The sequence below is a fragment of the Bombina bombina genome, chromosome 2, assembly GCF_027579735.1.
Source record: "Bombina bombina isolate aBomBom1 chromosome 2, aBomBom1.pri, whole genome shotgun sequence".
NCBI lineage: Eukaryota > Metazoa > Chordata > Amphibia > Anura > Bombinatoridae > Bombina > Bombina bombina.
This window is the reverse complement of record NC_069500.1, coordinates 595,243,206-595,256,174: the sequence shown is the minus strand read 5'-3', so window position 1 is coordinate 595,256,174 and position 12,969 is coordinate 595,243,206. Positions and strand designations below refer to the sequence as shown.

The following is a 12,969-nucleotide window of genomic DNA, read 5'->3' as shown; positions in this document are numbered from 1 at the left end:
TATAATCTTTTATTTTTCATCTGCATATCCCAATCAAAAGTGTTTGAAAAAGTCACTAGTGTGTGGGTTGTCCATGAGTATTGCGTCATATCTGGTGTGAAAAGTGTTGCGTCAAATTTGGTGCGAAGTGGAGAGTGGCACTTGTATTACATGCCTTAAACATGGTGCATATAGATTTATCCAAAAATAAAAAAGGAAGTTAGCTATATTATGTTATGTATTTATTTAATTTTTAGCTCTATATCTACTAGTGCACCAAGTTTGGAGCAATAATATTGTTAGATTTAGAAAGAGTATATATTTTAATAAAGTTTCTAATTTACTTTTATTATCTAATATGCTTTATTGTCTTGCAGCATCAAACATAACCTTTCTGTGATTTCAGACTCCCAATGATTTCTATGGCATTTGCGGCCTCAAGGTTGGCGGTTTGAACAATAGGTACGCTGCATCGGAATAGACGCAAACGTACCTGTTGAATGTTTGATAAATTTGGAAAAGGGTCAAATAGAGTTGAATGTGAATTCGAAACATCTGGGATGATGCAAGCATCGATCTGCGTCGGATTGAGATTGCGGGAGCGTTTATTACTTTGTGTATTTAAATATTTGATGCTTTGTTAACTACGGCGAATCAATCTTGCGGCAAATTCAAGCGTATTATCAGTTGAAGCTTTGATAAATCAAGGCCTTAGAAGCCACTGCTCTGCATTGTGCACCCATCTTTAGCTTGTTATCTATTACTACTCCCAAATCCCTTTCCTCCTCTGTTTTGCTAAATCTATTCCGATTTAAATAATAGGTTGCCTCCTTATTTTTACTTCCAAAATGTAGAACCTTATATTTTCCAGAATTAAATCTCTTTTTCTATTTACCTGCCCATTCTTCTCATTTTTGTAGATCCCTTTGTAAAGCAATTTCATCCTGCCCTGACCTAGTGACCTTACTCAACATTTTATCATCTGGAAAATAGAGATGTTGCTATTTAAAACCTTGCTCCAAGTCATTAATAAAAATATTAAAAAGAACAGGGACCAGTATTGATCCCTATGGTATCCACTGATTACCTTTGTCCAATCTGAGTATGATCTGGTTACCACTACTTGTTGCTCCCTCTCTTTTATCCAGTTATTTATCCATGAGCTAACATTTTCTGCTGTTCTCAGTCCTTCATTTTTTTTTACATTAATCTCTTATGTGGCACTGTATCACATGCCTTTTCAAAATCCAAGTAAATCACATCAACTGATTCCCCTTTATCTACTATATTTTTGCGTACTCCCTCTTATAATCTAATTAGAATAGTTTGAAATGATCTATTTCTCATAAAATTATCTTGATTTGAACTCATAATCTTGTTTACATGAATATACATCATCATTATAATCCCTTAATATCCCTTCGAGTATCTTCCCCACGTTTGATGTCAGACTAACTGATCTATAGCTTCCTGGATCAGCCCTGCTTTCCCTTTTAAAAAATGGCACCACATCATCTTTACACCAGTCGTGGGGTACTATGCCTGAGGATATTGAGTCTTGAAAAATTAAGAGTAGAGTTTTGGCTATAACAGTGATAAGTTACCGTAAAGCCCTTGGGTGTATTCCATCTGGGCCTGGAGTTTTATGTACCTCAATAGTGTCCAGTTTTTTCCTGGTATGCTCTAGAGATAACCAAGTTAATAGTATGAGCTTATATGTTCTAATTTGTTTCAAAGTATCTCCCATTGGTTCCTCTATTGTGTGTACTGAAGAAAAGAACTGGTTTAGTACCTCAGCCTTCTCCCTGTCACTGTTAATCATGCTACCCTTCACACATTTTAAAGTACCTATACTGTCCTTCTTATATTATTTGCCATTCATGTACTTAAAAAAAAATATTTAGGGTTTGAATTTGCAATTAATCTTCCATTTTAAATTTTGACTAATTTAATTGATTTTTTTTGCATGCTTTGTTACATTCCTTATATATCTGGAATATTGTGTCTGTACTATTTTCTTTGAATAATTTAAATGTCCTACATTATTTCCTATTTAATCTTAACTCATTTTTATTTAGCCAAATTGGCTTAGATGTATTTATTTTACTTGTATATCCATGTGGTATGTGTTAATATGTATATTTATGTAACAAGTTTTAAATGTTATCCATTTATCCTCTGTAATTTTATTAGAGAATACAATTTATGTTATTTAAGTATTTCCTTAAATCATTGAATTTTGATTTCTTAAAGTCTTAGTTGAACCCTTATAAAACTGCTTATGGAAAGTGATTTAAAATGTGAAATATGATCACTGTTACCCAAATGTTCTTTGACTTTAATGTTTGATATTATATATGTGTTGTTTGATAGCACTAAATCCAATATAGCTTTATTTCTAGTTGGTTACTCTATTAATTGTGACATTAAGTGATCCTTGAGAATATTTAAAAATCTATCTTCTGTAGCTGTATTACTAGTTTCATTGCCCCAGTTTATGTTGGGGTAGTTAAAAGCCCCCAGAGTTACAGCACTGGTATTATTAGCAGCCTTTTCTATTTAAATTAATAGTTGAGTTTCCTCCATGTCACTAATGTTGGGAGGCTTGTAGCATGTTCCTAGTAATATTTGTTAAATATTTTTTCCCAACTCTTTATTTCAACCCACAAGGTCTCTACATTATCACCTGTATCATCATAAATATCATTGCTTATTGTCGGTTTAAGGTCAGCTTTAATATACATGCAAATTCCTCCACCCATTTTATTACTCCTGTCCCTCCTAAGTAAATTATAACCCTCTAAGTGAACTGCCCAGTCATGTAAATCAACCCACCAGGTTTCAGTTTTACTGATAATATCATAGTCCTCTTCTGCAACTAAGAGCTCCAGCTCCTCCATTTTACGTGCCATGCTTCTTGCAATTGGTGTCATACATTTCATTTCCATGTGCCCTTTGCTGCTACTTGGTGCACTTTACTCTAAACTTTCTAATGTGACATTTCCTAAGTGTTTCTTCTGTCAGCCCTTCCTTGAGGTATTCTAGCTGTGTCATATTCACAGATTGATCTGTTTGTTCGATTATGTTTGGACTGATCCTCCCCCCCTTTGCTTAGTTTAAAGATTATCTAAGTGTGCTATACCCTCCTCTCTACCAACATACCTGCACCCATGTCATTCAGGTGCATTCCATCTATACTGTTGAAATTGTATCCAAGTAAAAAGTCAGCACAGTGCTCTAAAAAGTCAAACCCCTAATTTTTAGAGCATGTTTTTAACCAGGAATTGCCTCACTGAGTTAGCAAATGGCACCGGTGATATCTCAGAAAATATTACCTTGGAGATCCTTGCTTTAAGCTTGCTATCTAACTCCCTAAAGTCATTTTTTAGGGCACTCCATCTACTGCTAATTCCATCATGCAGGATGGGTCTAAGATCCTTCTAACAATGTGTCAATTTGCTCCACAATATGCCTTACACAAGCCCCTGGAAGATAGAAAACTGTTCTATTTAAGGGATCTGGATGTCAAATTACCCTATCAATCTAGCTAATAATTGAGTCTCCTACAACCAACATCTGCCTTAGGCCTAAACTTGTATGCTCTCTTCCATGACTGAATGATTGTTCACTATAATATGCTCATCTTCTATGACTGAAGGACTGTTCTCTATATTATGCAGAACAGCCCTCTCTTACATTGCCACTCCTGAACTGATATCCTCAACATCTTCACTCAATCTGGCAAATCTGTTGGGGTGAACCAGCTCAGAACCGACTTGTCTCTTCCCCTTACTTTTACTTCCCCTTCTAACTGTGATCCAGCCCTTTCTCAGAGTCTCCCCATCTGAATCCTCTCCATTCTCACTGCTAGAACTATGAACAACCTGCTAAGTCATATCCATTTCCATTTCAAGTGTCTAAATATCACACAGTGTTGAAATCTGTTCTGCCAGAACTCTAATGTTACCTTCTTAAGAAGCAAAATGCTACCACTTACCACAAAGATATGATCCCTGAAGTGGCTGCTCCAGTGATGCAAACATATGGAAAACTGCACAATAAGAGAGAGTCTCACATATTTTTACTTAAAAGGTTTAACTTAAAAATATAAAAGATTTATATTAACCATTGGGTATTCTAACCCCTTAGTTGCTCTAACTCCCTTAGCTCTCAAACTCTAAACTTAACACAGAGAAACTGAATGCAGCAAGCCTCACAGAGTTAATGAGCTAATTTTAGAGTGTAGGTCCACACAGGTGAAACAAACTCCTCCCCTTATTACACACGCACACAAGAAGATAGGGAAAAAAATAAAATAACAGGAATCAAATACAAATTTAAAACTTTGCACACCTTATGCAGCAATTTAAAAACTCCCTTAATGCTCAAACTCTTTTCTTAAACAGAGAAACTTACTTAAAGGGACTGTATACACCAGTTTTCATATAACTGCATGTAATAGACACTACTATAAAGAAGAATATGCACAGATACTGATCTAAAAATCCAGTATAAAACCTTTTAAAACTTACTTAAAAGCTCCCAGTTTAGCACTGTTGATGAGGTAGTCTGGGACACCCACGGAAACGGGCTGAGTAAACAAAAAGAGCAGGCACTACCCCCCCCCCCCTTCCCTGCATATGAAAAGACAGATATTTTAAACAGAAGTCTGTAACTGCGTGTATACATCTGACATTGTGGGGCTTTTTAAGGGCACAATGTTCTTAAAAACTAAGCAAAACTATACATTTTTACAAAAACACCCTCAGATGGGTTATATAAGTGGATCATCTACAAAAAATGTATGCAAAGAAAAATCTAGTGTACAGTTACCCTTTAACACAGAGAAATGGAATGCAGAAAGTTTCACAGAGCAAGGCCACACAGGTGAAACTAACTCCTCCCCTAATTACACATGCACAAGAAGATAGGAAAAGAAATGCAAACAAAAACCAAAACAGAACTTCTTTAAAAAGCAATCTGAAATAAAAACAGTTATAACAATAGAAATTTAAAACTTTACAAACCTTATGCAGCAAACAATTTAAATGTATTTTAATTTTATAAGTCAAATATATATTCTACTGTTTTGTGTTTTATAGTTTGGCTATATATTACCTTAATGCAACATCAAAAGCTTATAAGAATGCAAACATGGATCTTAAAAAGAAAATGCAGCGGGTAAGTTGAATGATATGATATTTGGTAAATTGTACTAACACTGGTACTACAAATATTTTGCAGAATTTTTAGAATTTGGTATGCATCATCATATATTTCCATAATATGACTAGGATGAGATATTGGGGTGGATTTATCAAGCAGCAGATGCTGCTTTTTATGCCCAAGGTTTCAGGTACGCCTGAAACCTTTAAGTTAAGAAGCAGCGGTCGTAAGACCACTGCTACTTAAATTGCCTGCCACCTTTTAGGTGTCAGAGTGGTGGACTGCAATCATCCTGATCCGATACGATCGGGATGATTGACACCCCCTGCTAGCAGCCGATTGGCAGCAAATGTGCAGGGGGCGGCATTGCACAAGCATTTCACAAGAAATGCTGATGCAATGATAAATGCCAACAGCGTATGCTGTCGGCATTTAGCGATGTTGGGCAGACATGATTTGCTATAGCGAATCATACCCGTTCGACATATGATAAATCTACCCCTCTGTCTACATTATAGATGTTATTTATTTTTAGCCACTTAAAGTAATGGTAACATTTTCAAATTGTATAATCAGATACAAAATGGAACCAATATTTTTTTGTCTGTTCTCCAGACATACGGCACTCACACAGGTTGTCATTTTTTTCAATCCGTTAGGGCAACAAAAATCATCACTATGTTAAGTTATAGCGTATTAGAATGGATGAATTAAACTCTATCTAAAATATTGTTTCCATTCCGGATCTGATTATACGAATTGGAAACTTTACCATCACTTTCACTGTTATGCATCATTTGCCAATCTATATTATTAATTTGAAATATACTCTAATGAGTCCATTCCCAGAAGCATAATCCACACACCTTTCCTATGCAAACACTTCATGTTGTGCTTGTATTATAAGTTGAAAGTAAACTGTTTTCACTTGTGTGCTAACCCGATGAGTGCAAAAAGCCAAAGTTAGAATATCATGTGCGCCGCGCAAACCTGATCACATATTCTCATGTGCGCTAACCCGACATGAAAATATGAATATTTCACATTCCAATGTGCTTCACATAGAAGAATATGTTCTATTTATTCAGAAATAAATTTCTTTCCTATGACATGGAGAGTCCACAACGTCATTCTAATTACTAGTGGGATATTCAACTCCTGGTCAGCAGTAGGAGGCAAAGAGCACCCCAGCAAATGCTGTTAAGTGTAACTGCCTTACCCATAACCCCCAGTCATTCTCTTTGCCTCTGTCAATGGAGGTTGTACAAAGTTGGTGTCTGAAGAAATGAATCCTTTTATGGGTACTTTTCCCTGCAAACAAGGATTGGGGTCTAGCTGTGTCAATTTCAATCTCTTGAGTAAGAGTAGTGGTGGCTTTTAGCAGTTAAAAGGTGGCAAGGAAGTCTTTGCTTTACTTTTAACACTTTGCTACCCCTTTGCAGAAAGCCAGAGTTGGTTACTCGGTTCTTTCTTTTCTGCAGGTCCCTGTTAGTGGTCAAGTGAGGCTTTCAGACCTGCAGCTGCTGTACCTGCTCAACAGCAGAAGTTTCCCTGGAGGGTAAGTCCTTTTATATATTTTTATTTTGCAGGATAAGAAATAACATGGAAAGGACTAAGAGATTCAGGATCCTAGTGGGACCTGTGACCTTCCTAAAGGGTTTGTATATTTTACACATATATAAATATATATATATATATATATATATATATATATTCGCTGTTTCGGATTTATGTGTGGCTGAGAATCTATCTGGCTTTTCTGCCAGGGTCAGGGGATTTGCCACTCCATTACTGGGCTATTTTGAGGACAAGCCCAGGACTTATGGTGTGTGGGGAATAGGTATCATGACGATATTAATTTCCCCTCCTTCTATCCCTGTGTGGTTCATTGTTATGAATGGGTTCCTTTTTGTAAGGACTCAGACAGTATTGTGGGTTTCTGTTCAGTACTGTTTATGGCGCAGCTGTTATCGAGCAAGCAACTCTGATCACATTTATGGTTGCGTAGTTAGGGCTCAAATTGTTATGTCTGCCCTCTGCTTATAGTACTTATCACCCCTCACTGGGGGCATATCGCTAACCATGTATTTTGGACAAATTGTGTCTGCACATATCTGCAGCCTGCTTATAATCTTAGCCGAATGAGAAAATTCTGTCGACTATGCAAATTGTAGCGATGCGCTCAGTTTCTGAGATCTGTTTTCATGGAAATGAATGCTATCTCTATGGGATCTCATATGAAGAGAAGGGGATTAGAGCTGTTATTTTTGTGGCTCTATTTAACCTTTTTATTCTCTATGCGGTACCTCCACGAAGAGGTTTAACCACAGGCTCAGATAAGGTTTCTGTTAGTTTTTTTTTTATTTTGGGCAGTTGGTTGGGTGGTGGGTTTTACTGTTGGGGGGGACTTTGTATTTTTATTTGATAATTTAGTTTATTATTTTTTGTAAGCTTAGTGTTTTTTAGTTTTCGTAATTTAGTGTTTATTATTTTTTGTAATTTTAGATTTTTTTAATTTTTCTCATAGTGTTAGTTTTTTTTAAATTTGAAATTTAGATTTTGTAATTGGTAGTTTTTTTATTTTATTAGAATAGTAATGTAAGGTTAATTTATAGTTTAAACTTAGGTTTATTTTTATTTCACAGGTAAGTTTTTATTTATTTAAATATAGTTATATTATAATTTTAATTTAAAGTTAGGGGGGTGTTAAGTTTAGAGGTTAATAGTTTAATTTAGTGTTTTCTGATGTGGGGGGCCGGCGGTTAAGGGGTTAATAGGTTTATTTAGTTGCGGAGATGTGGGGGTCCGGCGGTTTAGGGGCTAATAGGCTTTTTTAGTGGCGGCAATGTCAGGGAGCGGCGAAATAGGGGTTAATAACTTTTATTAGTGTTGGCGATGTCGGGAGCGTCAGATTAGGGGTTAATAACTTTATTTAGGTGTCAGCGATGTCGGGGTGGCAGATTAGGGGTGTTTAGACATGGGGTTTATGTTAGGGTGTTAGGTTTAAACATAACTTTTGTTTCCCCATAGACATCAATGGGGTTGCGCTACGGAGATTTTTCATTCCGCGGTCGCAGAGTGTTTTTCTAACACGCTCTCTCCCCATTGATGTCTATGGGGGAAAGCGTGCACAAACATGTCAAAGCAGCCCTTGGCTTTTGTGCGGTATGGAGCTTAACATCACCATATCACACGCACAAGGAGGCTTTTCAGTAACTCGCAATGGCAGCGCTTTGGAGAGTGAAATAATGAGGTTTGCTGCTCTATTAAGGCAGCATCTTTTTAAGACGCATAGGTTTCATAATAAAGTTGTACTTTTTATTCAGGGTACTATATATTATTTTTTTCTTATTGAGATTGTCCTATCGTCTTGCCTCATAGGTTTTTATTGTACTTGCTATCAGGTGACAGCTAAAGATCCTTGAGGTTTTAGGAACTGAGTTACTTGGTTAAAATAAAGGACATTTATAACTATATGTTCTTAGTTTTCTTTTCAGGATGTGATCTCCTGATAAATACTGATTTTTTTTATTGTATTTGCCGCCATCGAGTGGCAACTATATGCTAATCATGCTCCTAATGAAATAGGAGCTGAGATATTTTTTTAAAATAAAGAACATTTCAAAATATATGTACTTACAATTTACTTTTCAGGATGTATCTCCTTATAAATTCTATGGTTTTTATTGTATTGCTGCCATTGGGTAGCAGCTATTTGTTAATCTTACTCCTAAATATATGGGAGCTGAATTAAAATAAAGAACATTTATAAATATATGCACTTACAGTTTTCTTTTCAGGATATATTCTCCTGATAAATACTATGGGGGATATTTATCAAAGGTCTGGCGGACCTGATCAGACAGTGCGGATCAGGTCCGACAGATCTCGCTGAATGCGGAGAGCAATACACGCTCCGTATTCAGCATTGCACCAGCAGTTCTTGTGAGCTTCTGGTGCAATGCCGTCCCCTGCAGATTTGCGGCCAATCAGCCACCAGCAGGGAGGTGTCAATCAACCCGATTGTACTCGATCAGGTTGATATTCAGTGATGTGTGTCCGCCAGGGTTATGGAGCAGCGGTCTTTATAAACACGAGCCAACAAGCTCCATCTGGAGCTTGATAAATGGGCCCCTATGTTTTTTATTGTATTGCCGTCATAGGGTGGCAGCTAATTGCTAATCATGCTAAGGAAATAGGAGCCAAGTTAGTTGTTTACTTTCAGGTTTTTTTCAGGATATATTCTCCTGATAAATACTATGTTATTGTACTGCGGCCATTGGGTGGCAGCTCAATGCTTTTTGTGCTCATAAGGAAATAGGAGCTGAGTTATTGTTTAAAATAAAGCACATTCCTAATACATGTACTTACAGTTTACTTTTAAGGATGTATTTCCTGATAAATTCTGTATTTTCCTGTATTTGCCGCCATCTGGTGGCAGCACTGTGATAATTTGTTCTTTTAAGGTGCAATCTTCTTCTCTTTTTTATATGTTATGTGTATACAGCCTATTTTCAATCTCTTTCCTAATTGAGATTAACGCGCTGTTGGATTATCATTTTTTATTATGTATATGTATTCTTTTGATTCTGATAGGTTTAATTTTAAGTATAACCTATGTTGTTTTATGAATAATATTTATGTTCCATTGAAGTCTTTTATGTCTGTGACATCATATTTCGACTGAGTTCTAATATACATTGCAACTCTTTTATGTGAGAGACTTCAGTCTTGGCTAAAGGATTATGGAAAAAGGTTCTAAAGAACTTTTTTCTATTAATAGCCACTCACATGACTTTTGCTCTTCTGTTATTTAGGAGTGGAGTTTAGTGAGTCTATCTAAAGACCTCTGAGGGCGCTGGATTAGAGAATCAGACTGGGAACTAGGATTCCTAGGTTCATATTCGGACCTGGCTGTGATAGGTTTTATTACAAGGAGTCCAGATAGCTCAGTCGGTTGAGCATCAAATTTTGATCTGAGGGCCAGAGGTTCAAGTCCTTGTTTGGGAGATCGCTTTAAATTTGGTACAGGCGTCATCTTTTGTCCTAGCAAGATCTCATACAGAGCTGTTGCTGTCTTTTCTATGTTTCCACATGTGGAAGGTGATTTTGGAAAGGTGTTCTCTAGTTCCATCTACAAAAGTGTGTCTTCTAGGGACAGTCATAGATTTCCTGTTCATGAAGATTTCCTGATGGAGGTCAGAAATTCCACACTTCTTGCTTCCTGCCTTTCCCTCCAGTCTGCCTTTTCATCCATCAGTGTCTCAATGCATGGAAGTGATTGGTCTGATGGTGGCTTCCATGGACATTATTCCTTTTGCTCAGTTTCATCTGTGACCACTACAACTTTAATGCTCTGTCAATGGAATGAAGACCTTTCTGATTTATCTCAGAGGATAAATCTGTACCCTTTAACAAGAGATTCTATCTCGTGGTGGGTGATTCAGGGATATCTGTCTCAGGGCACCTGCTTTCTGAGACCTTCATGGGAGTTTGTAACTACGTACGCAAGCCTATCAGGCTTGGGAGCTGTCTAGGTTCTTTTGAAGGCTCAGGGTCTGGAGTCTAGGGAAGAACCCTCTCTTCCAATAAACATCTTGGAGTTGAGAGCTGTCTTCGATGCCCTATCGGTTTGGCCTCAACTGTCTTTAGTCTGGTTTCTCAGTTCCAGTCGGACAACATCACCTCAGTGGCTTACATCAACCACCAGGGAGGGACTCAGACTTCCTTAGCCATGAAAGAAGTTACTCGCATTTTGCAGTGGGCGGAAGCCCCCAATTGTCTTCTATCTGCCATCCACATTCCAAGAGTGGACAACTGGGAGGAAGATTTTCATCCCGGGGAGTGGGCTCTCCACCCGGAAGTGTTTTCTCAGATAACCCTCTAATGGGAGGTTCCAGAGTTGGATCTGATGGCATCCCGCCAAAATGCCAAGGTTCCAAAGTATGGTTCATGGCCAAGAGATCCTAAGGCTGTTCTAATAGATGCTCTAGCGGTTCCTTGGAGGTTTTTCACTGGCTTAACTGTTTCCTCTGTTTGCTTTCCTTCCACGAGTCATTGCTCGTATCAAACAGGGGAGAGCATTGGTGATCCTAAGAGCTCCTGCATGGCCTCGCAGGATATGGTTTGCGGATCTGGTAAGGATGTCATCTCTATCTCCTTGGAGGTTACCTCAGAGGAAGGACCTTCTAATTCAGGATCCTTTCCTCCACCCCAACCTAGATTCTCTAAAGCTGACTGCTTGGAGATTGAACGCTTAATTCTGTCTAAACGTGTTTTTTCTGAAGCAGTAATTGAAACCGTAATTCAAAAGCCTGTTACTCGCAAGATTTACCATACGATATGGCCTAAATATCTCTTTTGGGGGGAAATTCTAAGGAGTTTTCATGAAGCCAGGTGAGGATTCCCTGGATTTTGTCTTTTTTGCAGGATGGCCTGGAGAAGGGTTTATCGGTCATTACCATGAAAGGTCAGATTTCTGCATTATCTATCCTTTTGCTCTAACGTCTGGCAGATTTCCTAGATGTTCAAGTTTTTGCACAGGCCCTGTTTTTGTACAGGAACCTGTGGGTTCCAGTGGAGCCTTAATTTCGTTCTTAAAGTTTTCCAGCAGGCTCCATTTGAGCCAATGCATCTTGTTGATATAAAGTTGTTCTCCTGGAAGGTTTTGTTTCTGGTTGCTATTTCTTCCGCTTGCAAAGTGTCTGAACTTTCAGCTTTGCAGTGTGATTCCCCGTACCTTATTTTTCATGCTGGTAAGGCAGTTCTTTATACTAAATTGGGGTTTCTCCCTAAGGTAGTATCGGATCAAAACATTAATCAAGAAATAATATTCAAAGAGTGACCGCAACACCCACTAAATATGAAAATTCTTTCAACAAAGAATTTTAATAGTGTATGTAGCTTCACACTATATAATGATCAATCTAAAACAATTGCTTAGATAGCAGCAGGAGAAGACAAGATGTAAGCTCACTCACATCCACACAAACCCCATCCACCAAACACATCCGTATCATATAATAATACATTTTTTAAAAGAACAGCAAAACAAAAATAAATTAAACAACGTAATCAAAACATCCCCAGGGTGTCCCCAGGGAGTGAAGAACAACACCACCTGTCACACCACCAGTCAAGAATCATGTGACAATATTACTTCAAGAATAAACAGGATAGTTCTGAATATTGAAAAACAGAAATTGCATCAACTGTATCCAAGGTGCTGAAAAAGTCACTGAAATAAAGTCATCTCATTTAATTCCGGATACTTTGTAGAGATTTTAACTTTTAATCCGGTTACTTGTAAAATGTGGTAGCATGTAACAACCCCAGGATACTTGTGAGTGCTGTTAGTATTTGTAATCCATGCTTTGTTATGTCACAGAAAGATCATAAGTGAAAATGGAGCACTTGTGCAGACATAATAATACTGAATGCATAAATCATTAACAATAGAAACAATGTTGTGCCTCTAAGTGTCCCTCCATTCAGGCTGTCGTGTGAATGGCCACAATTGTAAAGTGTAAATGGCTGTATTTAAGCGAGGTATATTCAAACTGCAGGTCCAACCTCACACCCTTTATAACTTTCACTCACGGTGAACACACTAACACAGCATAAAAAGTTCCATTGTTGTACTCTGTACACTGCCCAAACATGAAATTAACCCCTTAAAGACCAAGGCCTTTTTTCAATTTCTTTCCCTTAAAGACCAGGGCTATTTTTACATTTCTGAGGTGTTTATGTTTAGCTGTAATTTTCCTCTTACTCATTTACTGTACCCACACATATTATATACCGTTTTTCTCGCCACTAAATGGA

At 37.5% G+C, this 12,969-nt stretch overlaps 1 protein-coding gene across 1 annotated transcript in view; it reads left to right on the top strand.

The window, feature by feature from the left end:
* LOC128647193 (transmembrane channel-like protein 2-A) overlaps positions 1-12,969 on the top strand; it is a 306,013-nt gene that overhangs the window by 190,563 nt on the left and 102,481 nt on the right. Inside the window, exon 17 of the mRNA XM_053699975.1 lies at positions 5,082-5,160. Within this exon, the coding sequence (XP_053555950.1) occupies positions 5,082-5,160 (79 nt within the window). The remainder of the gene's footprint in view (positions 1-5,081; positions 5,161-12,969) is intronic.